Source organism: Mirounga leonina, unplaced genomic scaffold (genome assembly GCF_011800145.1).
Source record: "Mirounga leonina isolate KUSES-001 unplaced genomic scaffold, KU_Mleo_1.0 Mir_125, whole genome shotgun sequence".
NCBI classification, from domain to species: domain Eukaryota; kingdom Metazoa; phylum Chordata; class Mammalia; order Carnivora; family Phocidae; genus Mirounga; species Mirounga leonina.
Genome location: NW_023270305.1, coordinates 28,389,145 through 28,415,823, shown reverse-complemented (window position 1 = coordinate 28,415,823; position 26,679 = coordinate 28,389,145). Strand labels below are relative to the sequence as shown.

General features: G+C 41.1%; 1 protein-coding gene across 1 annotated transcript in view; it reads right to left on the bottom strand.

The window, feature by feature from the left end:
• Positions 1-26,679, bottom strand: part of ACOXL (acyl-CoA oxidase like) — a 322,912-nt gene that overhangs the window by 152,475 nt on the left and 143,758 nt on the right. Inside the window, exon 12 of the mRNA XM_035001042.1 lies at positions 13,732-13,885. Within this exon, the coding sequence (XP_034856933.1) occupies positions 13,732-13,885 (154 nt within the window). The remainder of the gene's footprint in view (positions 1-13,731; positions 13,886-26,679) is intronic.

Genomic DNA, 26,679 nt, shown 5'->3' with positions numbered 1-26,679 from the left:
GGCAGCTGCACCCCAATGTTCATAGCAGCAGTGTCCATAATAGCCAAACTGTGGCAGGAGCCAAGATGTCCTTCAATAGATGAATGGATAAAGAAGATGTGGTTCAGGGGCGCCTGGGTGGCTCAGTCGTTAAGCGTCTGCCTTCAGCTCAGGTCATGATCCCAGGGTCCTGGGATCTAGCCCCACATCGGGCTCCCTGCTCGGCAGGAGGCCTGCTTCTCCCTCTCCCACTCCCCCTGCTTGTGTTCCCTCTCTTGCTGTCTCTCTCTCTGTCAAAAAAAAAAAAAAAAAAAGAAGATGTGGTTCATATATACAATGGAATATTACTCAGCCATCAGAAAGGATGAATACCTACCACTCACATTGACATGGATGGAACTGGAGGGTATTATGCTAAATGAAATAAGTCAATCAGAGAAAGATAATTATCATATGGTTTCACTCATATGTGGAACATAAGAAATAGTGCAGAGGATCATAGGGGAAGGGAGGGGAAACTGAATGGGAAGAAATCAGAGAGGGAGACAAACCATGAGAGACTTTTATTTTATTTTATTTTATTATGTTATGTTAATCACCATACATTACATCATTAGTTTTTCATGTAGTGTTCTATTGTTCATTGTTTGCGTATAACACCCAGTGCTCCATTCAATATGTGCCCTCTTTAATACCCATCACCAGGCTAACCTATCCCCCCACCTCCTCCCCTCTAGAACCCTCAGTTTGTTTCTCAGAGTCCATAGTCTCACCATGAGAGACTCTTGACTCTGGGAAACAAACTGAGGGTTTTGGAAAGGGAGGAGGGTGGGGGGATGGGGTAATTGGGTGATGGGCATTAAGGAGGGTATGTGATGTGATAAGCACTGGGTGTTATATGCAACTAATGAATCATTGAATACTACATCAAAAACTAATGATGTACTATATGTTGGCTAATTGAATTTAAATAAAAATAAATTTAAAAAATCAATCACATTTACAGCAGCACCAAAAATAATATAATACTTAGGAATAAATTTAACTAAGGGAGTAAAAGTTCTCCACACTGAAACTGTAAGATACTGATGAAAGAAATCAAAGAAGACACAAATAGGAGTAAAAAATAAGCCTTTCTTGAACTCTCTGAGTCATGACTTGGGTTCTGTAGAAATAGTCTTATTCTGCCCTGAAACCTGAAAAGTTACCTGGTAGTTAATTTCAAATATGTTTGAACCACTAACTTCCTTATTGGTGGACCTCTGATTTTTAATAAAAGTCTATAATTCAAGTTAAAAAAAAAAAGAAAACACAAATAAATAAAATGGTATCCCATGTTCATGGATTGGAAGAATTAATATTGTTAAAAATGTCAATACTACCAAAATCCATCTATAGATTCAATGCAATCTCTACCAAGCTTCCAATGGTATTTTTTACAAAAGTAGGAAAAGAACTCCTTTTATATAGAACAAGAAAAGACCCCAAATAACCAAAGAAACCATGAGAAAGAAGAACAAAGCAAGAGGTATCACACTTCCTGATTTCAAGCTGTACTATAAAGCTATAGTCATCAAAACAGTATGGTACTGGTATAAAAACATAAATAGACCAATAGAACAGACATAAACTCAAATATATACAGTCAACTAATAACTGACAAGGGAGCAAAGAATACTCAATGGAGAAAACATAGTCTTTTCCATAAATGGTACTGGGATAATTGGATATTCACATGTAAAGAATGAAACTGGACCTACCACTCTTACACCACTCACAAAGATTCACTCAAAGTGGATTAAAGATTTAAATGTAAGACCACAGACCATGATACTTCTAGAAGAAAACACAGAACAAAGCTCCATGACATGGGTCTTGGTAAAGATTTTTTGGATATGACACCAAAGCAACAAAATAAAAAATAAAGGGAGACTACATCAAACTAAAAAGATTCTGTGCCATAAAAGAAACCATCAACAAAATGAAAAGACAACTTATGGAATGGGAAAAGAATATTTGCAAACTATATATCTGATAAGGGGCTAATATTTGACATATAAAAGATAAAGAACTTATATAACTCAACAGCAAACAAACAAACAAAAAACAAACAACAAATAACCCAATTAAAAATGGGCAGAAGACTTGAATAGGTATTTCACCAAAGAAGATATACAAAAGACCAACAAGTAAATGAAAAGTGCTCAACATCACTAGTCATTAGAGAAATGTGAGTTAAAATCACAATGAGATATCATCACCCCATGCCAGTTAGAATGGCCATCACCAAAAAGACAAGAGATAACAAATGCCAGTGTGGATGGAGAGAAAAGAGCTGTGCACTCTTGGTGGGATTATAAACTGGTACTGCCACTATGGAAAACAGTATGGAGGAGCCTCAAAAATTTAAAAATAAAACCACCACATGATCCAGCAGTTCCACCTCTGGGAATATATCCAAAGGTAATGATAACATTAACTTGAAAAGATATTTGCACCCCCATGTTAATAGCAGCATTATTTACAATAGCCAAGCTATGAAAACAGTCAATGAATGGATGAATGGGTAAAGAAGTTGTATACACACATGCACACACATACACATACACAGAGGAATATTATTCAGCCATAAAAAACAAGGAAGTTCTACCATTTGCAGCAACATGAATGGACCTTGAAGGCATTATGCTAAGTGAAATAAGTCAGACAGAGAAAGACAAATACTGTATGATCTCAATTATACGTGGAATCTTAAAAAAAAAAAAAAAAAAAACCTCACAGAAAAAGAGGTGAGACTTGGCCTTAGCAGAGGCAGGGAGGGAGGGAGAGTTGGAGGAAAGTTGTCAAAAGGTACAAACTTCCAGTTATAAAATAAATTAGTACTGGGGATGTGATATAAAACATGACAACTACAGGTAACACTGTTACATGATATACAGGAAAGAAGTTAAGAGTATAAAATCCTAAGAATTCTCATTACAAGGAGAAATTTTTTTCCTTTACTATTTTCTTCTTTCTTTTCTTTTTATTGCATCTACATGAGAAGATGGACATTAGCTGAACCTATTGTGGTACTCATTTCACAATATATGTAAATCAAACCATCAGGCTATATGCCTTAAATGTATACAGTGATGTATGTCAATTATTCCTCAATAAAACTGGGGAAAAAAGAATATCTGCAACATACCCATACCAAATAACATCCTTAATGGTGAAACAGTAAGCACATGCCCTTTAAAGTCAAGAATAAAATTTAGGTGCTTGTTATCAATCACTTCTTTCAACCACAGCACTGGAGGTCCTTGCTACTTCAATAATATGACAATGAAATAAATATAAATAATCGTAAAAGAAGAAACAAGCCATCACTTGTCACCAGTGATATGACTGTCTACACTGAAAATGCAAAAAAACTACAAACAGATTATTAGAATTATTATGGCAGTTCAACAAGGTTGCTGGATATAAGATCAACATAAAAAGTTGAGTTCCATATCTATGCACCAGCCTGAAAGGATTAGTTAGAAAATATTTTAAAAGCTATCATATATACTATAATAGATATCTGCTCCATGTCTGTCTCACCACCCATACTAGTGAAGCATCAGGAGGCATGTTCATGATATGCAACACCATTCCTGAACCAAAAATGACTGAGTTGGGAAGTACTACAACTCAGACTGAGCCAGGGATTTAGCGCTAGATTTATGAGATACCATCTCAGAGTAGAGCTAGAATGGAGATGCTATGAACTTGATAGCCAAAGGGCAGCTACAAGTGCAGAGGAACAAGGAGAATGAGCAGACACTCAGCAAAGGCTGAGACTATGGGACCCAAGAGAAGTTCCTGCCCCCACTCCAGATCCCTTCCCAGTTCCTGGTCCTCAGATTCCAGAACACATCTCATCTCTCAGCTCTCTCTCTCTTTCTCTAAGTCTGTATTCTCCTTTCTCGATTGAGCAACTCTGAAATGAGTCTCTCTAACTGGAATCCAAAAGGATTTTAATTAAAAATGATCACAACATCAGAAAGTCAACTGTGAAGCTTCATTTTTCCCCCTCCTTATTTTCTTGATGTGATGGGTGAATATCCTTCTGGAGTGTTCTGAACCATCTCAAGGGAGGGTAAAGTAAGAATACAGTAGATTAAAAAATTGGCACATTGACCTAGGATCAATGCCAGCTTTATCCATTATCCTCTCATATGTCTGAATGTTATCCATTTCATATAAAATTTATAATCACCTTCTTTATGACCTTAAGAAATTTGGGCTGAGATCTTCAAAGGAATGTTGCCAATAAAATGGATTGTCCTTGGGTCATTTTAGTAATCTCTCTTTTCTTTATCAGTGATGAGGGTCAGTTTTACTGCCTGCTACTCTCCCACTCTAATTTACCTGACAAGATAAGACCTACTAACATAAGACATAACTACTAACATAATATGACATGTGGATTTTCTCACGGGGAGATTATTTTTTCCAGTGACCACAGGTTGACAGCAAAACACAGAGGTTTGTTTTAAAATCATGGATTATGTTAAATGAAGGGGGTAAGCATAGAACATTGATTAACATGGAACCCAGGGGCCAGAAACAAAGTTGTCATCTCCCACCCCTAGAAAAGTAAGGTCCTGAATTAGGGACAAGAGCCTTGGATTTGGGAGACTTGAATCAGAACCTGCCTCTACCTTCTACTAGCTCTGGAGAAATAGCATCTCATCTCTGGCCTTAGATCTTCAATCCATGGGAAAACCATAAGGATAATAATTCTTGCTTATAGGACTGTTGGAGGATTACAGGTGTTAACACCTATATAGGCCCTGGCACTCTACCTAGCAGGGACTCAGAATGTCAGGGAGTCAAAAACAGAAACCTGTTTTGAAAAAAGAGAGCTGATTCCTCTAATCTTGAGCAAGGTTCTTTCAAAGTTGAGAAATAATTTATCATCATAAAGTATTTTTACTATGCTGTTTTTCTAAATCCCTACAATCAAACTGGTTGTTGTCTGCATAATGACCAGAAAGTGACAGCAGAAATGAGGAGAAACCTAGGGTTTAATCCAGAGTCCCAAAATGTTGAGATTCTTCTTGTGGGCCCTAACTCTGTCCAGAGAAAGGGTCCTCTGATCAATGAAGTTGATCAGAGACCCACTGATGTTCTAGAAAAATCAGGTCATGGCTGAGCAAAGAGTCTGGCTGAAGAAAGTGTCATAGCAGCCACAGAGAGGTTCCTTCTGCTGGGGTCAGTAGCACTTAGATCCAAGCCAGTCCCCTCCTAGGAGGTCTGTCAGATCCTGGGACCCCTTCTGAGTATGGGCCATACCTGAACCTCTTCCAGGTACTTGGCATTACCCAGTAATGTTACCCAGTTACTTGGCATTAGGGTGAAGCCCAACTCACCCCTACCCTGCCCACACATGCAACACTAGCCAACTGGATCCATGACCTCCATACCTAGAATCCTCCACCAGAATCACTAGCTCCACATAACCCAGGCACCAGCCAGGATTTTTCTTGGCTCTGTCTCTTCTTAAGAAATTGAATGGGGAGTAAAATGGTCTCTGCCATATTAGATCCAAGTCAGGCTGACCTACTTATCTATTTTGAGAGATATACATCCAGGGGATTGCTATGAAAAGCTGGGCAGTTAAAGAAATACTATCTTATTCCAGGGAATAGTAAATCTGCAGCATCCAGGACAGAGGGGTGACCCTCAAATGACTATCCTCCTTGCACCAGCCTGCCTGCTGCACAGAGCCCATTTTTCTGAGAGGACTTCATGTTCCACCAGAGTTTTGATTCTTCCTTGGGCCTGAAGCGGGGCCCACTGTGCTCTTGGATTTTTCAGTCTGGTTTTTCTAGTTCTTCTGCCTCTCCTTTGGTCACCAGCACTCTTAGCTGCTTGCCTGCGGAGTTCCGCTATCCTTACTACTCTGCAGCAGCACCTCAGGAAGCCAGGAACCATGTGTGAGAGTCAACAAGCATGACCAGGCTCCAGAGGAAGCTGGCCAGGCTCCTTCAGGAATGAGTAAGGGCTTGAGCTTCAGCACGTGGACCTCACGTCATCTCTTTGGGATTCCCAGAGTTCTGTTTTGCTTATTTCAGGCCTTGGCTCTGTTCCAAGAAATGGTCAATGCCAGATAAATGAGGTCGTGTTGAATCTCCCTAAGGAGTTAGTTTTGGGATTAAGTCTACTAAATAACTGAGGGGCTCCGCAACACACCACTTTTTTTTTTTTTTTTAATTTACAAACACTTGTAATTGTTTTAGTGCTCTCTTATGCAATCTTTAAAATATAATGACTCAGTCATGGCCCAGCTGGATGACATCTCCAAACAGCAAACAGCAGCTCTGTGTCTAACATGAAAGGAATGGTCAGTGTGTGTTTGCTGATAACCTCATCATCAGGCTGGGTTGTAGATCTCTTCTGAGACTTTCGCTTGCTCCAATTTTGTACGGATATTTCTCTATTCTGCTTCAGCCAGTTCTGCTCTTCCATGCAGGATTCTGAAACAGAATGGAGCTGCCACGGGCTGAGATGAGAAGGCTCTCACAGAGGGGCCCTGATGGAGGGGACCCTAAAATCCTGCTGTGGAGACCAATCCTCAGGGCCCGGTGAGCCCAGGAGTGGTATTTCCCAGTGTTGATATCAAGGGGGACAACATAAAGAACACAGCTCCTGGCCATGGGCATCCAGGTACAGGGAATGCACAAGGGCCAAAGAATACTCTAACAGTTCCCTGTGAAGAATGTGGTTGTACAGGGTCAACAGCTAGGGCTCCTGTTAAGTTCTACTCCAGTGGCAGGATCAGCAGGAACCATGCAGCCTGTCTAGGCCCGAGCCTGTTTTTGCAGACCCTGATGATCTGGAGTCAGATCTGCTGAGAATGTGACCTGCTTCTACTCTCCAAGGCTCCCTGAGGAGCTCTAACCAGGGAGCTCCCACATGAGTCTACTGGGTCATGGGGGTCGGGGTGAGAGAGTTGGATCCTTCAATGTAATCACATCCAGGAAAAAAGAAGAGGACATTCTAGTATTTACTGAGTGCCTATCATGGCTAGGCTTTAAAAGATAAGAAAATTGAGGTTCCCGGTGGTAAGATCCAGGGTCCCAGAGCCCTGACCAGGAGGTCTCACCCCTTCGGTGATGAATGCTCTCCCCCCACCTCTCATACTGCCCCTTTTCATGATGCAGCCCCATAAGAGGATTCTGTAATCTGGGGTTCTGCTTCCCTATTCCTCTCTCAGACAACGGTAGGAAATTCAATCTGAATTTGCTTGGATATGGAGAAAATAGACAATGTACAAGTACAGTTAAATAGCAACAGTCCTAAGAACTTGGTTGGCTCCATCAATTTTTTTTTTTTTAAGATTTTATTTATTTATTTGAGAGAGAGAGTGAGAGAGAGAAAGAGCACAAGAGGGGGGAGCGGGAGAGGGAGAAGCAGACTCCCTGCTGAGCAGGGACCCCGATGCGAGACTCGATCCCGGGACTCCAGGATCATGACCTGAGCCGAAGGCAGTCGCTTAACCAACTGAGCCACCCAGGCACCCAGGCTCCATCAATTTTTAAAGAAAGAAGGTGGAAGCAAAGAGAAGCAGCTGAGGCCCGAGTCATGTGACTACCCAGAGCCCGCAGAATTCAGCTCCCAGCGTTCCCACATGGGCAGGTGAAGGGTTTTCATCATGTCCAAATGAGGCCAGTTGGATTCTCCACTTACATACTGAGATTAAAATCCAAAATGCAGAACATGTGTGAGCATGAAGCCCTCGCCATTGGGAATGGTGCCCGGCTGCACGCCAAGAATGGGCTTTGCTTTCCCAACTCCTATCCCAGCTCCTCCCTGACTTACCAAAGAAGTTCAGGGTTAGTAATGTAACCACATCCCGCCTTACTTCCCTCAGCCCTACAATAAAGGGCAAGAGCCAGGAATCACCTCAGAGGGTCTGAGAGGAAAAGGGTCTGGTCCTGCCTGTTAACCTCCTCCATTATGGGAGGATCCAGTTCAATGCTAACTTCTGAGCAGCTCAGCAAGACTCGTCTACACACTCAGGAATAGGAGAGACCCAGCCAAGGTCACACAGCTCCAAAGTGGCATGCTGGATTCAGACTGTGCGCATCCCATCAACATGAACCCAGCTATTTTCTGGAGCATAGGGAACACTTGGTTTGCATATGGCACAGTGGTTTGGTGCATGGCCTCTGGAGACAGATTCTCTGCGTTTAAAGCCTGGCTCTGCCACATTTTAGCCCCTTAACCTTGGGCCAGTTATTTAATCTCTTTCTGGCCTCAGTTTCCTCCTTTGAAAAGTAAGTCTGATAACAGTACTCATCTAACTTGGGAGTTAGCTAAGTTACTATATGTGAAGCACTTAAAAAGGTGCCTACATTTATAGAAAATCCTTTATGACTGTTAACTAAAACAAATAAAAAGCAGAGAGACCCCGCAGCCCCTGGATCCTGGGCCCCTGCATATGCTATGTCTGACATGGGAAGAAGCTGCCTTTCTTCGGCATGAAGAGTCAGTTGGAAGGGCAGGTCTGAAGTCCCAGAGGCACTAAGCACCCCCAGAGTCCAGACCTCATCTTTGGTTAAGTGTGGGCCTTGTAACATTAGGAGGCTTGTTAAACTGAAGTAGGACCTGTGTGCAAATGCAGGGTGCACTGGGGTCCCACTCACCCAGTGCTATCTGTTCATTCCACACAGCGAAGGTGAACTTCATCTCCTTGGAGAGCCTCCCAGACACCTCAGTGTGATTTCCCACTCCTCCTCGGGGCATAGCTTCACTATATCAGCATGGACTCTGGGATCAGATGACCACCTGCTCTGAACCCCCGTTTCCTCATCTGCAAAGTGGGGATAACCAAAGTAGCTAAAGTTGTTATTAACCTGCTTACCGTTAACCTGCTAAGGTTGTTATTAGGCTGAGGATTATTATATCCTCTCGAAATGGCCCCCTTGTCATTATGAAATGGACTTATTTATCCCTGGCAATATTCTTGGCTCTGAAATCTGCTTTGTCTGATAGTAATAGGCACTCCAGCTTTCTTCTGATTAGTGTGAGCATGGCATATCTTTTTCCATCCTTTTACTTTTAACCTCTTTGAGTCTTTATATTCGAAGTGTGTTTCTTGTAGGTATGTAGCTGGGTCTTGCTTTTTTATCCAATCTGGCAATCTCTGATTTTAATTGGGGTATTTGCATTTAAAGCATTTATGAACATGGTTGGGTTTATATCTACCATATGGCTATTTGTTTTTTATTTGAACAATCTCTTCATTCTCCGCTACTTCTTCTTCTCCTGCTTTCTTTTGGATTAACTTAGTATTGCTGAATTCCATATTAACTCCTATGTTGGCTTATAACTCCTTGTTGTATTATTTTAGTGGTAGCTTTAGGGTTTATAGTATAAATCTTCAACTTTCCACAGTCTACTTTCAGGTGATATTCTACCACGTCAGGTGTAGCATAAGAACCTTACAAAAGTACACTTCCTTTTCTCCCCTTCTGGTCTTTACGTGATTATTGTCATACATTTTATTTTTATACATGTTATAAAACTCACTCTACATTGCTATTATTTTTGTTGAGAGTCAATTACCTATTTTTTAAAAAGATTTATTTATTTGAGAGAGAGAGAGAGTGTGTGCATGAGCAGGAGTTGGGGGTGGGGGAGGGCCAGAGGGAGAAGGAGAAACTCTCAAGTAGACTCCCCCCTAAGCACAGAGCTCAACTTGGGGCTCCATTTCACAACACTGAGATCATGACCTGAGCAGAAATCAAGAGTCAGACACTAACCGACCGAGTGACCCAGGCACACCTCAATTACCTTTTAAAGAAATTTAAATACTAAGAAAAATCTTACATATTAAGAAAGTTATGGTGCACCTGGGTGGCTCAGTTGGTTAAGCAACTGACTCTTGATTTGGGCTCAGGTCATGATCTCAGGATCATGAGATCGAGCCCCAAGTCAGGCTCCCCACTCAGTGTGGGGTCTGCTTGAAATTCTCTCTCTCCCTCTGTCCCTCACCCCTGCTGTGCTCTCCCTCCCTCTCTCTAAAATAAATAAATAAAATCTTTAAAAAAACCTATTTTTGGTGCTTTTCATTGTTTTGTGCAGATCCATATTTCTATCTGATATCATTTTCCCTCTGTGTGAAGAGTTTCTTTTAATATTTCTTACAGTGAAAGTCTGCTGGTGATGAATCCTTTCAACTTTGGCAAGTCCAAACATGTCTTTGTTATAACCTTTTTTTTTTTTTGAAACATAATTTTTCAGAGTATAGAATTTTATCTTGATTTTTCTCCTTTAATACTTTTTAAAATGTTGCTCCACTTCTTGTTTTTTTTTTTTTTTTCCCCCAAAGAGAAATGTGCTGTCATCCTTAACTTTGTTCTTTTATACATAACATTTCTTTTATTCTCAGGCTGAGTCTTAAAGTATTCCAGACTGGCTTGTGGGAAAAGGCACTATTCCCAGTCCCATGTGAGGACCACATACTGTTCCCTCCAATCCTTCCAGGTGATTCTTTCCCTCACACACATGCAATAGTCAGTGCTCAGCTGAATGTTTGAAGGGGGTCACTGCAGATGCCTGAGTTCTCTCTCTGACCGACCAGTTCTCTTCTGTCTCCTATTCTATCCCATGAATTCCAGGTGCTTTGGTCTCCCTCGACTCTCAGCATCGTGTCTTCAAATCAGAGAGTTCACTGGGCTCTGCCTCAGTTGCCCCTCCTAAGGCATGGTGTGGAAACTCTCGAGGTAGTAAACTGGGACAAATGTAAGACTAATTAAATTAAATTTAATTAAATTAAATTAAATTAAATTTAATTAATTTCCTCACTCTCACTGCCTGATGTCCAGTGTCTTGCTATTTTAGTCAGGAGGGTAACTTCATGTAACTTCAACCTGGTCAGAGTGGGAGTCCCCGAATGTTCATTTCACTGAAATCTTAGGGCCACCCAGTTCCATGCACAATGTATGGTGCCCACCCTCGCATTATCCGGCCCTCAGGACAGGGAGCATGTACCTTGCACACTGCTCCACACACAGACAGAACTTAGAAATACTGAACAATGACTCTTCATCAGCAGTCACTAAGGCAATGATGTGCTTGCACAAACATGAATTATGTAAGTTCCAACCAGTATTGTTCACTTGATGATCTAATTTTGGAAAAAAAGTTTGTATGAGATCTCATTTATCCCAGGTTTTAGGCACAAAAAGTGACAGACGATGCTTCTTTTAGCACTATGCTCTTTTAGCAACTAAATGTCACTCTTGCGACATTCAACCCATCACCCAAAGAAAGCAACAATCGAGGAAGCTTCTGTAGCAAGAGCCAACCTAAGACTTTCTCATGGTTTCTTGATGCACAGTGATAATATTATTAAAATAGACAACCAACTGCTATGGAAACATTCAATGTGGAGAGAAAGAACCTCAGAATCCAAAGGTTTGCCCAGAACAGTTTAAGAGCAACAATGCTGGGATGCTGAACTCTTGCCTAGACCAAGTGCTGGAGGCTGCTGTGTCTTGAATCTTCCCCTCCGGCCCAAGATAAGCTAAGCAGACAGGAAGAACTGATCACTTTTGTTAAGTGTCAATGCCTGCAAGACATTTAGCAGCCTTTTTCCCTTTCCCATTTTCAAATACACAGTCTTAAATCCCAAAGAGCCAAATTAGTAACATTCCAGTGAAACTAAATTATCAGAGATAACGAATGCACAGGGCAACAAGTCAATCAACCAATCTGTCTATCCACCATCCTATTTGCCATCAGTCCATCTGTCCACCATCCTGTCTGTCCATCAGGTCATCTGGGAGGGTATGAAAGCCCAGGGGCAGGACACCACTGGACACGTCAGCCCATGAAATGCATCAAAGGGAATGAGCCAAGGGAGGAAGACGAGAGGACCACAGGTGGTTTTGAGCACACCCTCAGGTTGAGTCATCTGTCAGAAGCCACAATATCTGCATCGGCTCAGCAACCCCAGCAGAGCCCCAACCCTCCCCTATGTGGGCTACCTCTGCCTGAGGGGTCACTTCTGGTCTTACCTTCCACCTGCTGACCTAAACTTTCTTGTTTGACCCCAGAATCCCTGAGTTCTCTTCCTAACTGCTGCCAGCAAACTCCTGTTCTAAGAGATAACCGCCTTCCTGGAGCTACAGGTGGAAACCAGCCAAGTGGCAGGAGCCTCCCACCTTGCCAAGGCACTAAGGAAAGTCATGATGAGCCACGGCACCTGGCTGCCTCAGAGGAGCTCAGCTCCTGGCCCAGCTGTACCCCAGCGCTAGCTGTTACTTTGTTCTGCATTCTCTTTCCTTCCATGTGGACTCCCACACAACATCCACGGGAGCAAAGCAGGCATCTCCACCACCATCACCCCCACCATCGTCACGGACACAGAGTGCACACCTAACTAGGCCTCCCTGCATCATGGGCACACCTTTACTTAGCCACCTACTTTCAGGTGATATTATACCTGAGAAATGATCACAGGTGAGAAATGATCACACTGGCTTTCACAGGAGGCCCTCATGCATGTTGTTCATGTTGGAGAAACTCTAGGGCTGTGCCTATTATGAAGGCCCAGCCCTTCCTCATTTCTTGCACTTCATCCCTCACTCCTCACCCCTCCACAGGCCCCAGCTCTGATACAGAGAGGCAGGGCAGCAGACTTTCTGGAAACTTATCCTTCCCCTTTTATTTTCTACCACTGCCCTTAACTTGCTCTTGACCCCTTCGCACTGAGGCTAAAACTTGTCATCCTCCCCTGCAGGTTCAGGGCTGCTGTTTATAGGACAATATTCAGCCAAGTTCAGAATCAAACTCAGGCCAAAACCCCAATAGGGGCTCCTTCTTCCCTCCTTCCTCCAGGAAATGTCTTTTGGAGGCTCCAGCAGTGCCTGCATCCAGCCCACATGCCAATGAAGCAGTGTAGTCCCTGGGGGTCACCAATGCAGGGCTGTCATCTGGGGATGAACCCCAGTTTCCACCACAGCTGATCCCCATAGCCCTGCTATGCTACTGCATCACAGGTCCACAACACCACACCCCACCCGCTATGCCCTCACAGACCCCACGTGGGTTCCCCTTCTAACCAGCTCCGAGCCCTCGTAAGGATGCAGAGGCTCTCCAAATCCTGTTTCCCGCATCTTGCAGTGGTCTCTGCTCTCAGGTTGTGGGGGAATCGGGCACAGATTCCAGCTCTTCTCAGAGTCTCCCTCAACTCTCCAGTGACTCAAAGTGAGATTTCTCACACCTCGTGCCCCTCACTGCACAATTCAGTCTGAGGCCCAGTGCTGGGGACATACTAAGCAGTCTCCAAATGCTTGGCACATCCCTGTCTGCCTTCTTCCTGGGGCTGGACACCCCTGGGGTCATTTCCTGCATTCTTCCCAAGGGATTCAAACATTGGAGAAGTGCTTTCATCATCTGACCCTCATTGGCCCTTCCCCATACAGTCAACAACAGCCACCACCAAGTTTAATGACATTTACTGCAGGTCTCCATGGGCCAGGCCATGGGGGCTAGCATTTTACAAACGTAGTGGTCCCCATCAGTCCTCGCAGCATGGTAGGAGGCAGACGCACGGATCGCAAGGCTAGGTGATACACCCAGGGTTATGAAGACAATGGGTTTCTGCCTGAAGCTGATGCCCTGCTTGCAGACACACAGTGCTGGCCTTGCACTAGCTAAAGCAGGGGGACCCGGGGGGCTGGCGCCTCTGGGGCCCGCGGGGCTCACCATGCCTCCTGTGCACTCGCGGCAGTCCTGCAGGCAGCTGACGTTCTCCCAGGTACTGTAGGCCTTCAGCCCCGCCACCAGCGCCTGCAGCGGGCGACTGTCCACGAGCTCCTTCCCACGGAAGATGTCCTCGTCCAGGAGGACCCCAGCATACCTGAGAGAGGAGTGCAGACATGTGAGCGACGCAGCAGTGCCCCCACCCCAGCCCCCAGGAACCATGGTGGAGGCGCGTCTGAGGCAAGCCCAGGGTGACACCTGCTCCTTCCTCAGATGCTACCAAAGTCTCCATGTGCCCTTCAGAACCGTCACCCTGCACCCTGTCGCTGTGAGGCTCCACCACGCCATCTGCCCCTTGGAAAACTTCTCCCTTGCTTTCTGTCCAGGCTTACTTTTCTGCCAGCCCCTCAGAGGCCCCATTGCTCACGTTGGCATCTGTCTTCACAGCCCTTGACCCGACAAAAAATGGGCACTCAGTGTAACTCTCTCCCTGCTGTCGTCTACCATAGAAGATCATATTCCAAACTATTTCCCCCCTCCCTTCACACAAAAATCTTTCACGTCTCTTATATATATATTTTTTAATTTTTCTGATTCTACTTCCGTTGAAAGCGTGCTAGGCAGAATAATGGCCCCCAAAGATGACCAGGTCCTCATCCCTGAAACCTGAGAATATGTTACCCCACGTGGCAGAAGGGATTTTTTTCAGATGTGATTAAATCTAGGATCTTATGATTGGGAGATTATCCTGGATCATCCGGGAGCCCAAATGTAATCACAAGGGTCCCTATAAGTGAGAGGGAGGCAGGAGAAGGAGATGGGGCAACAAAGTAGTCAGGGAGATGCAGCATGAGACTCAACCAGCCATTGCTGGCTTTGAAATGGATGAAGGGGCCACAAGCCAAGTAATGAGGGAGCCTCCAGAAGCTAGAAAATGCAAGGAAGTCAATTCTCCCCTAGAGCCTCCAAAAGGAATGCAGCCCCGCTGACACTGATTTTGCATCATTGAGACCTATTTTGGACTTCTGATCTCTAGAACTGTAAGATAACAAATTTGTGTTATTTTAAGCCACCAAGTTTGTGGCAATTACTTATAGCACCAATAGAAATGTATACAGATAGGAATTGACTTCTTCCTTCAAAGTGGTAAGATTCACCATTTTCCTTCATCTCTCAGCCACCTATGACTATGACTACTATGCAGCACAATGTCTATGGGCCTCCCTCCATCTGCATGCACACCCCCTCAGTTCTGGTTTTCTTCTTTGCCATGTTTCAAAATACTATAATGGAAGGTACAGGTTTCCCTCTCTCTCCCTTCTGAACAATTTCTTATAGAGCTTGTTTTTAAAGTCTCTTAAAGTGAGTTATCGTTTATAACAACTGCTGGGAATAAAAGCTTTAGTGAACTCTTTCTCACTATGCTCTACCAAATTCTAGGACTGGCCTCTGATAAAGGGTGGTAAACACACTGAGCTGGGTACTTTCCTCTAAGCACCTCAAACTCATGGAAAGTACCATGAAGTATGGCCTTTCTGGTCTTCTCAACTGAAGCTTCAGACTCTGGAGATTGATAAAAGTAGTGGCAGTTAGAGGTGTTGATTCATTGACTGTTCTCTGTCAATTGAGTGCCATCTGTTGAGATGATTATATGATGTTTCTCCTTTATAATGTTAATATGGCAAATCATATAGATTGATTTTCAAATGTTACACAAGCCTAACATTCCTGGGATAAACACCACTTGATCACTGTATAGAGTAAAATGCACTGTATGTGATCTACTAACATTTTGTTCACAAGGGATAGTGGTCTCATAATGTCTTTCCCTGGTTTTTGGTGTCAAGGTAATGCTCCTAAAATGAATTAGAAAGTTTTCCCTTCTCCTTCAACTTATGAAAGAGTTTGTGTAAAGTTAGTATGTTTTCTTTTCTTAAGTATTTGATATATTTCACCAACAATGTCAGATGAAGCTATTTTGATTTTCCAGTTTTTTTCAGTCACTTTTGGTAACATGTCTTTCATGAAATTTTCTATTTCATATATATTGTAAAATATATTGGCATTACACTGACATTATATCAATAATAATAACCATAGTATTTAATTTTATCCTTTCAATCCATTTGAAAGGATACTGTAGGATCCTACTGTAGGATCTGTAGTGATGTCCTCTCATTTATTCCATATGCTGATCATTTGTGTGTCTTTTTTCTTAATTAATCTAGCTGAAGGTCTATCAATTTTATCTATTTTTTGAAAGAAAAAATAATTTTTGGCTTAATTATGTTTATTTTTTGGCTATTTCTTATTTCAATGATTTCTGCTTTCATTTTTATTATTCTTTCTGCTTGATTTGAATTTGATTTGTTCCTTGTTCCACCTGAGACTAATGTAACACTGTATGTTAATTATACTTAAATAAAATAAATAAAATAAAATAAGAAAAGAAAAGAATGTGCATTCTGCTGTTGTTGGATAGAATATTCTATAAATTTCTTTTAAGTTCAATTTCTTTCAAGTTCATTAGTAATGTTCATATCTTTTATATCATTACTGTTTATTATATCAATTACTACTCATTAAAATGGAAATTTACACCATTGATTTTCTTTTTTTTTTCTTTCTTTTTTTTCTTTTTTAAAGATTTTATTTATTTATTTGAGAGAGAGAGAATGAGAGACAGAGAGCATGAGAGGGAGGAGGGTCAGAGGGAGAAGCAGACTCCCTGCCGAGCAGGGAGCGCCATTGATTTTCTAATTTTCTCCTTTTCTAATGTAAATATTTTAATTTTTCCTCTAAGAACTGGTTTAGCTGTACACCACAAATTCTGATATGTTGTTTCATTTTCATTTTGTTCAAAATATTTTCTAATTTCCCTTGAGACTTCTCCTTTGACCTATAAATTATGTGTGTTGTCTAGTTTCCTAATATATGGGATTATCCCAGATGTTTTTGTTATTAATTTCTAATTTCATTCTAATCAGAAAACATACTTTGTCTGATTTCAATCCTTTAAATTTACATGGTTTGTCTTGATAAATGTTCTACGTGCACTTGAAAAGAACAGATATTTTTCCAAAAAAGGCATACAGAAGGCTAACAAACATATGAGAAGACATTCAACATCAAAAATTATCAGGAAAATGCAAATCACAACCACAATGAGATATCACTATACACCTGTCATTATGGCTAAAATAAAAAAACATAAGAAATAGCAAGTGTTGGCAAGGATAGGGAGAAAAAGGAACTCTTGTGCAATGTTTGTGAGAATGCAAATTCGTGCAGCCACTGTGGAAAACAGTATGGCAGCTCCTCAAAAAATAAAAATAGAAATACCATATGATGCAGTAATTCCACTACTGGGCATTTATCCAAAGAAAATGAAAACAGTAATTCAAAAAGATATATGCACCCTTGAGTTTACTGCAGCGTTATTTACAATAGCCAAGATATGGAAGCAACAAAGGCATCCATCAATATATGAATGGATAAAGAAGATGTAGTGTATATACATAAAATGGAATATTAATCAGCCATAAAAAGAATGAAATCTCACCATTTGCAACATGGATGGACCCAGAGGCTATAATGCTTAGTAAACTGTTAGTCAGAGAAAGATATATCCCGTATGACTTCACTCATATGTAGAATTTAAGAAATAAAACAAGTGAACAAAGAAAAAAAAGACAAAAAACCAGACTCTCAACTATAGAGAACAATCTGGTGGTTACCAAAGGGGAGACGGCTGGGGGGATGAATGAAATAAGTAAAGGGGATTAAGAGTATGCTTATCTTGATGAGCACTGAGAAATGTATAGAATTGTTGAATCATACATATATTGTACACCTGAGACTAATATAACACTGTATGTTAATTATACTTAGATAAAATAAATAAAATAAAATAAGAAAAGAATGTGCATTCTGCTGTTGTTGGATAAAATATTCTATAAATTTCTTTTAAGTCAAGTTCATTAGTAATGTTCGTATCTTTTATATCATTACTGTTTATTATATCAATTTTTATATCAACTACTCAAAGAGAATGACTGATGTTTGCAACTATAATTTTGGATTTGTTAATTTCTCCTTTCAATACTTTCCATTTTTGCTTCATGTATTTTGAGGCTATTTTGTGAGACCATGCACATTTAGATTGTTATGTCTTTTTGATGAGTAGACTGCTTTGTCATGAAATGTTCCTCTTTATCTCTGTTGATATTCTTTTTTCTGAAGTCTACTTTATCTAATATTAACATATCCACTCCAGCTCTCTTATGGTTAATGTCTACAGGTATAAATGTTTTATTCTCACACTTTTAATCTATTTGTCTTCATATTTTAGGTGGGTTTCTTTTTTTTTAAGATTTTATTTATTTGACAGAGAGAGAGAGACAGCTAGAGAGGGAACACAAGCAGGGGGAGTGGGAGAGGGAGAAGCAGGCTTCCCGCCGGGCAGGGAGCCCGATGTGGGGCTCGATCCCAGGACCCTGGGATCATGACCTGAGCCGAAGGCAGACGCTGAACGACTGAGCCACCCAGGCGCCCCTTAGGTGGGTTTCTTATAGCAAGCATCTAGTTTAGTCTTGATTTTTTTATCATGTCTGACAATCAGCAAATTAAATAGGAGTGTTTAAACCATTTACACCTAATGTAATTATCAACATGATTGAGTTTGAAACTATTATCTTGCAATTTTTCCCTCTATCTATCCCATATGTTCTTTGTTCTCTTTTCCCTCTGCTCCTGTCTTCTTTTGATTAATTGCTTAGGTTTTAGTATTCCACTGTTAGAGTTTTAGCTATGTTACTTTTATGTTTTATAGTAATTTTTATGGTCTAAAATATGCATCTTTAACTTAACATGTTCTTCCCTCAAATAATGTTATATCACTTCTCAGATAATCAAAGAACCTTACAATAATATAACAATACACTTCCATTTCATTCTCCCATCCACAGTGCTACTGTTGAAATTATTTCATATCTATCTACCTATCTATCTATATCTTCTACATATGTTATAAAATTCATTGCTATTTTTGCTTTAAATAAACAATTTATCTTCTTACCTTATCAACATTATTGAGGATAATTTATTTTACAATAGACTGCATTCATTCAAAGCATGCCACTTAACGAATTTTGACAACTGTACATACCCATGAGAATAATATTAGAATCAAGCTACAGAACATTTCCAATACCTTCCAAAAAATGCCTCACGCCTTTTTACAGTCTATCCCTTCCTTGACTGATCCTCATCTCCAGTCAACCACTAACCCACTGTTTGTTACTAGAGATTAGTTTACATTTTATGTAAATAAGATTATACAGTATGTTATGTCTTGCTTCTTTCCATCAGCACATTGTTTTTGAGATTCATCCATACTGTAGCATGTATTAGTAGCTGTTCCTTTTTATTGCTGACTAGAATTCCATTCTATGCAATGCATATATTACATTTCATTTTTGCATTCACTGTTGATGAACATTTTGCTTGTTTCCAGTTTAGGGCTATTACAAAGAAAACACTATGGAAATTCATGTAAAAATCTTAGAGGAGACATATGTCTTTATTTTCCTTCAGTAAATATGTAGGAGGGAAGTGACTGGGTCATATGGTAGATATATTTTTAACTTTTTAAGAAACTGCCAGTTTTCCAAAGTGGTTGTGAAATTTAAATTCCTACCCACAGTGTAGGAGAGTTCTAGTTGTTTCCACGTCTGCCAATAATTGGTCTTTTTAACATTAGTCAATCTAGTGGATATGTAATGGTGTATCTTCATGGTTTGAATTTGCATTTCCCTGATAACTAGCATCTTTTCATGTATGCATTGGCTGATCATTCATATATTTTCTTTTGTCAAGTGTCCACCTGAATCTTTTGTACATATTCTATTGGCTTGCTCATCTAATTTTTAGTTGAATTGTATTTTCAGTGTTACTGCCTATTCTAGATAATATCCCAGTGTCAGATACATGTATTGCAAACATTTCCTCCCATTCTGTGGCTTGCCTTTTCATTTCCTTAATGACAAAATCAATTTTGGCTCAAGGTATTTATTTACCTGTTTCCATCCATTGGATAATCTTGCAATGTCTGAATATCCTTGTTTCCTTAATGAAACCTGAACATGCAAAAGTTGTTGCACTGGGCCTCATTCTACAGCAAATAGGCAAGTCTGCTATCAAACCTCATAACTGAAACCACTGAGTTGAGACAAATGGAAAAACAGGGAAACCATCATTTGTTTAACTGGCACTTAGATGAAGAAAACCCCAATTGTATTGAGCAACTACTATAAGCAAAGAGCTTCTGCATTTATCATCTAACTTCATCCTTATGACAACCCCATGAAATAGGAAATCATATCCCCACTTTACAGGTGGGGAAACAGGTCCAGCTGAGATTACATACCTAAATCAAGGTCTCCCAGAGCAGGACAGAGCTAGGATTCAAACCCAGGACTCTCTAGTCCTAAACATCATGCTCTTTTCATGACAAATAATGTGTCAGTGCCCTGAGAAGGTTTATAGCATTCTCAATCTATGCTATAGTACCATTACCCATGTCCTGGACTGTGACTGCCATACAATGATTCTCAGAGAATCCCAGAGCTGACCATTTAAAAAAAATGTATATATGACTCCCTGCTGACACACAGCCCTAGACCTTGCCTAGGGTAGAAATGGGTGAAAAATAAGAAATGAATAGGCTTTAAGAAAAGAAAGACTCATGAAACTCTCTCCTAGCAGAAGTCTGGTGAGATTTCTTTGCAATGCTGGCCTGTGATTTTACTTAAAACTCTCAGGACATGGGCCCTGCTGAGGGAGAGCCTCCATCTGCCAGACAGAGAGGTGCCCCCAGTGACTCTTATTCTTTATCATACCCCATGTCTCCTTGCAAAGAGGAACTGAGAAGCCTTCTGAATGCAGGGTATGTTAGAGTCCAGAAGGTACATGTCTTATGAAAATCTGATATAAGAAACTTAGAGTGACCTAGAAGATAAATTAAGATTTCAGGATTCTGTGGAAAAATTATTCATTTCTAAATATGTTTATTTTATAGGCAATGCCTCTAGAAATGTGAGGTATTTGTTTACAGGTTACATCCACTTGAATTATTAGAACCCACCCTCACGGTAAGATTCAGAAGAAATGCAGATAGAGTATCTCTAAAACTGTTAAGTCACTGAGAGGGCAGGATTCAACAACAAGTAAGACTTTGGGGCAATAAGATTTCAGGATTATATTAAAAACACAGTTCGATGCACAAATGGTGGTGTTCATTTGCTGAGGAATATCTTAATACCCATCCTGAACTCCATTCTTTGACAGGGACAGGACTTTGGTGAGTTTTTGAAACCATGAAGTGTCATTCTGTCCATTCATTTATTCCATAAATATTAATGAAATCTTACTTTGTGCCAGGCACAGTTCTAGGTGCTATAGAAACATCAGTTAAAAAACAAAGAGAAACTTGGTGAGTTGTCTTGCAGTGTTAAAGAAGTTACTAAAGACACTCTTGGGTATTTACCCCAAAGACACAGATGTAGTGAAAAGAAGGGCCATATGCACCCCAATGTTCATAGCAGCAATGTCCACAATAGCCAAACTGTGGAAAGAGCCGAGATGCCCTTCAACAGATGAATGGATAAAGAAGATGTGGTCCATATATACAATGGAATATTACTCAGCCATCAGAATGGATGAATACCCAACTTTTACATCAACATGGATGGGACTGGAGGAGATTATGCTAAGTCAAATAAGTCAAGCAGACAAAGTCAATTATCATATGGTTTCACTTATTTGTGGAACATAAGGAATAGCATGGAGGACATTAGGAGAAGGAAGGGAAAAATGAAGGGGGGGAAATCGGAGGGAGAGATGAACCATGAGAGACTATGGACTCTGAGAAACAAACTGAGGGTTTTAGAGGGGGGGGAGGGGGGATGAGTTAGCCCGGTGATGGGCATTAAGGAGGACACGTACTGCATGGAGCAGTGGGTGTTATACGAAAACATTGAATCGTGGATCACCAAACTAATGATGTATTGCATGGTGATTAACATAACATAATAAAATAAAATTTAAAAGAAAGAAGTTACTAAGGACAGTGTGTGATACATGATAAGCAATTGGATATGTGTTAGTTATTGTTGGAATTTCATTCTTAAAAATGTTGGGTAAAAAGAGATTGCCAGAGATAATGACTAAATTCAACTGAAAGCTAACAGCGACGGTGCTGTGGCCCCTCCTGGCCCAGAACCCAGCCTGGGCTACCTCAGCTACCCATTTGACCTAGAATAAATAAGAGGCAAGGCAGACCCAAAATATTCCTTTTGGCTGATACACTTAAAATACTGACATTAAAAGCTAGGAAGTTCATTTTTGTAGCAAATTCCACTAAATGATTCCCAGGAGAGGTATCAGCTACTAACTGCCCTGACCAGCTAGCCCTTGGACTAACTCCTTCACATCATGGAACTTCTGCTTCAGGGACCAACAGAAAGTTTGGAAGCAAAGCTCCAAACAACCTCATGGGCAAGTGTGATGTAATGACACAAGGCAATTTCATTCAGGTCAGTTGAAGCAACCTGTGCAGAGAGCCAGGCACTCTTAGATGTGGAGATGTCAAATTAAGGATCCACAATTTCTATGCACAAAGAATTCACAACCATAATCCAAGAGTAACGGTACAATGATAAAAGGGGCCTGGCTGCAGCAAGAAGCTTATCAGGGAGCTCCTTATTCTAGGAGAGACTCAGAGAAGGTATCTTGGAGGAGATGACATCCTGAACTAGATCTCAAAAGATGACTATGAACTGCCAGGGGAAGGAAGACAAAGATGTGAGAGATGCATGTGGAGACAAGGTGGGGAGGCTGCTTGTGAGGAAAGCTGAAGTAGGGCAGGGCTGAGTACGGAGCTCAACGTGGAGGAGAGAAGACACAGAGGTGGAGTGGAGGTTGTCAGGGGCCAGGCAGAGGAAGGTGATCCAAGGCTGCAGGAGGGAGCTTAAGTTTATCCAGTACAGAAGACACTGGGAGGCCCTGGGAGGGTCCCAGCAGTCAAGTGGGAGTTCAGATTCTATTTAGGTGTGGTTGCTTGTGGAGGATGGATTTGATGAGGACCAGGCTACATGTGAGGGGCAGGGCACATGAAGGGGAGCTGGGTAGGGCCCAGGTGAGGTAAGAAGGAGGGAGGGCCTTGAGTAATCTTCATGTGGGAGGCAAACTCTCCAGAATGTGGTAATTGGTGGGTGGGGGAGGACAATTGAGTCTCGGGGGTGATAGCAAGTAACAACAACCGACACTTACTGAGCACTAATGGCCACCACAGGAGGCGTTCTACCATCACAGTCAGTGGATAAGAACATAGAGAACATGAGCCGGGCAGTGCAGTATACATGTCCAGCAAGACCCACATGCCAAGTGCCCACCAGGGTGCCCCTGAGCCAGGAAGCATGCAGGGCGCCATCGGCACTCAGCAGTGGGAAGCAGGTCTTGGCTATCCTGGGCCCCAGGGGAAGAGGTTAACAAGAAACCTAAGGGTGGCACCCATGGCCAAAGGCAGAAAACAGGAATCCTACCCAGTCACACGTGCCACTCAAACAGGATTGTTGGCTGCTGAGTCCTCAGGGCCTGGAAAGGTGCCTGACACAACGGTCATGACTAAAGGGAGGAGGAGACGTGTCTGCCAGCTCTGGAGGGGGTGGGCAGGGAGAAAAGCCCTGGGAGCCTCCTCAGGGGCCCATCATCTTTCTCAGAGGCTCTCACCATGCCAGCCCTTACTTCATCAGTCAGTCCCACTGCCCAGCAGCGGAGCAGCCAGTGGGGAGAAGGGTCCCATCCCTTCCTGGACTGAACAAGCCCCAAAAGACATCAAGTTTCCTTCCCTCCTTGTTAAAGGCAAGACAATGTGAGTGATGCAGAGTGGCGCTGGTTGGGCTCACTAGGGGCTAGACAGGTCCTCCCTGTCTCCAGGCCTATAGAGGCAATTGGGAAGCAAGGGAATAAGGACAAGGGTGAGTAGCCTGCCGACCTGCTACTGCCAAGCCCCAGACAAGGCACTGCATGCCCCATGTGGCAGGGACCATGTCTGACTCCAGCACTAGCCTAGTAAGCAGGGCCACCAGATTTGACAAACAGAAACAGAGGATACCCGTTTAAATGTGAATTTCAGATAAACAGTGCATAATTTCTAATTTAAGTATTGGGATATACTTAGACTAAAAAATTGGCCATTGGACATCTAAAATTCAAATTTGGGTGACTGTATTTTACCTGGTAAACCTACTAGCAAGGTACCCTGTAGTTACTGAATACATAAACACACGTGCCCTGGAAGAAGCCATCCCACCTCATTTCTATTACCTGCCTTTAACCGTGAAGTGAAGCTCTAACTATTCATGTTTTATCACATTAGAAGGGAGGAGAGGCAGGGCCAGCTGACCTAGCTGGTGGTCTGTTTTTCTTGCTCACCTAACTCCAGACCCATACACTTAAGCTCTAGACTACTCCCATGAGTATTTCTCTGTGCTTGAGGAGGACCTAGCACATTGAATAAACATCTATTTCATCAAAGTTGAGGTTACCCAGACCCTGACACTTGAAGCCAGTTGATTGGCAGCACTGTGCCCTTGGGAATTTGGAGGTAGGGCCTAGAAGCAAGGTCTGATAACCTTTTTAAAAAAATGGGTGTGAAGTGGGGAGAGGTATACTTAGTATAAGATTTTGCCACGTTACAACCAGGTTCATTGAACTGTTTCCTCACAAGTCAGAGAAGGGGCAACAGGGGCTATAAACTAGAGAGAAACAGGAAAGCCAGAATATGTCAGAGAAAACACCGGCTTCTCTCTGGGCTTGTTTTAAAACACAGAAAACCTCTTCCCCCCGATGAAGTGTTTCTTCCAGAAGATTCCAATAACCAGATTTTCAGTGGGTCAACCCCCTGCTGCAATGGGGGATACAGAAGGAAACAAAGAGGGAGGAGCAACAGAACCACAATGGGGACCCTGGGCAAGGCCAGAAACCACAGAGGGTGCAAAGGCGGTGAAGGTCAGGAAAATCTAGAAGGTCCTAGGGTCAATTAGATAGACAGCTTGATGAGGCGTGGACCTGACCCTGTCCTGTTCAGTACTGTGTTACCCCTGCATGGCATGTGGTAAGGATCCTGTGATTTTTTTTTTTTTTTAGGATTCCATGATTGTTTATTAATTTCCATTAATCACCTTTCATTTCTCCCCTTGAAATCTTAAGCTAGAATTGTGACTTCTCTATTTCTCTGATGTTGGCATTTGGAGGATATCTCCCTAAAATCAAGAGAAACTTTAATGTTTACTAATAGTAGCAATATAGCACTTATAAAATCAAGGTAAATTAAGCTTAAATCAAACTAAAAACTAAATAGAGCTGAAGAAAAAGGAAATATGCTGTATATATCACACTTCTGTCATACATAAAGATGCATGTGTATATACTTGTATATATAAACTTGTAAATGTAGAATATAGGGCAACTCTTTGTTATGTGGTCTATTAACTTCTTGTGTCATGGATTGTGAATAGTGGACAAAGAAGTCAATGTGTAGATACTCTTGCCTCTTTGTAATAGTTACAAATAAACCACTGGGCAAAAAATTCAAAGAAGAGTTTTATTTTCCTTTGCCATGCAAGTGAAAAATTATCAGGTTTCATATCAGGTTATTTTGATCCACTGTAAGTTTTCGTAATAATTTAATATAGCTGCCTTTTGGGCGCCTGGGTGGCTCAGTTGGTTAAGCTGCCTTTTATCTGTTAGTGAAGTTTATTTCCAGGTCACACTAAGAAGCTTCTCAAAAAGCTCCTGTGATTCTCAACTCTGTTCAGTAGAATCACCTGAGTAGCTTAAATACACATACTCCTGATTCTTGGGAAAAAGAAATACAGGTAAAAGCTGAGAAGAGATAAAATGAAATACTAAAAAAATACTCAATAACCCCCTCAAAAGAAAGAATTGTAGTCTTACAAGTTTACATTATCTATAAAGTGGCATAATACCAATTCAAGGTGGGTACTGGCAAGATAAGGATGCATATTACAATACTTACAATATTCACCAGGAAAAAGAAAGAGGGAATGAAAAACCGAGAAAAGACAGAACAGAGCAAGTAACAAAATGCTAGACTTATTAGGAATTACAGTAAATAAAAATGAGCTTAACATTCCAAATTATAAGATTATCAAACTGGGTAAAAAGTAGGACCTCACCATATGTTATTTATAAACATCTCACAATGGCACATGTAGGTTGACATAATGACAGATCGGTTAAAATAAAAGGGTGGGAAGAGATAAACCATGAAAACAATAGGCATTAGAAAACTGGTACGGTTATAACAATAGCAAAGAAAGTAGACTTCAAGACAAAAAAAAAATTACCAGAAACAAAGAGAAACATTTAATGAATATAACAGGCTAAATTCCTCTAGAAGACATAATAACCCAAAATCTGAAGGTGCTAAATAACAAAGCTTAAAAATACACAAAACAAAGTTAGCAGAAATTTTTTTAATACTACATTTTTATTTTCTAAAGAAAGGTTTTAGACCAATGAGCTAGAAGCTAGAAAAAGAAAGCAAATTAATCCCCAACTAAACAGAACTGAGAAAATAATAAAGACAAGAAATTAAATCAATAACAGAAAATGGACAAAAATGTAAGAAAAGCATTCAAGACAAAAGTATATTATTTGAAAAGATTAACAAAACTGATAAACGTCTAGAAAAATTGACCCCTAAAAAAAGCCAAAAACTATATTAGGAATAAGAAGGATCATCACTACAGCTCCTATAGACACTAATATTATAATAAGGAAATATTATTAACAACTTAGATACATTTTTACAAATTAGAGGAAAAGGACAAATTCCTGGAAAAACACAAATTAACAAAACTGACA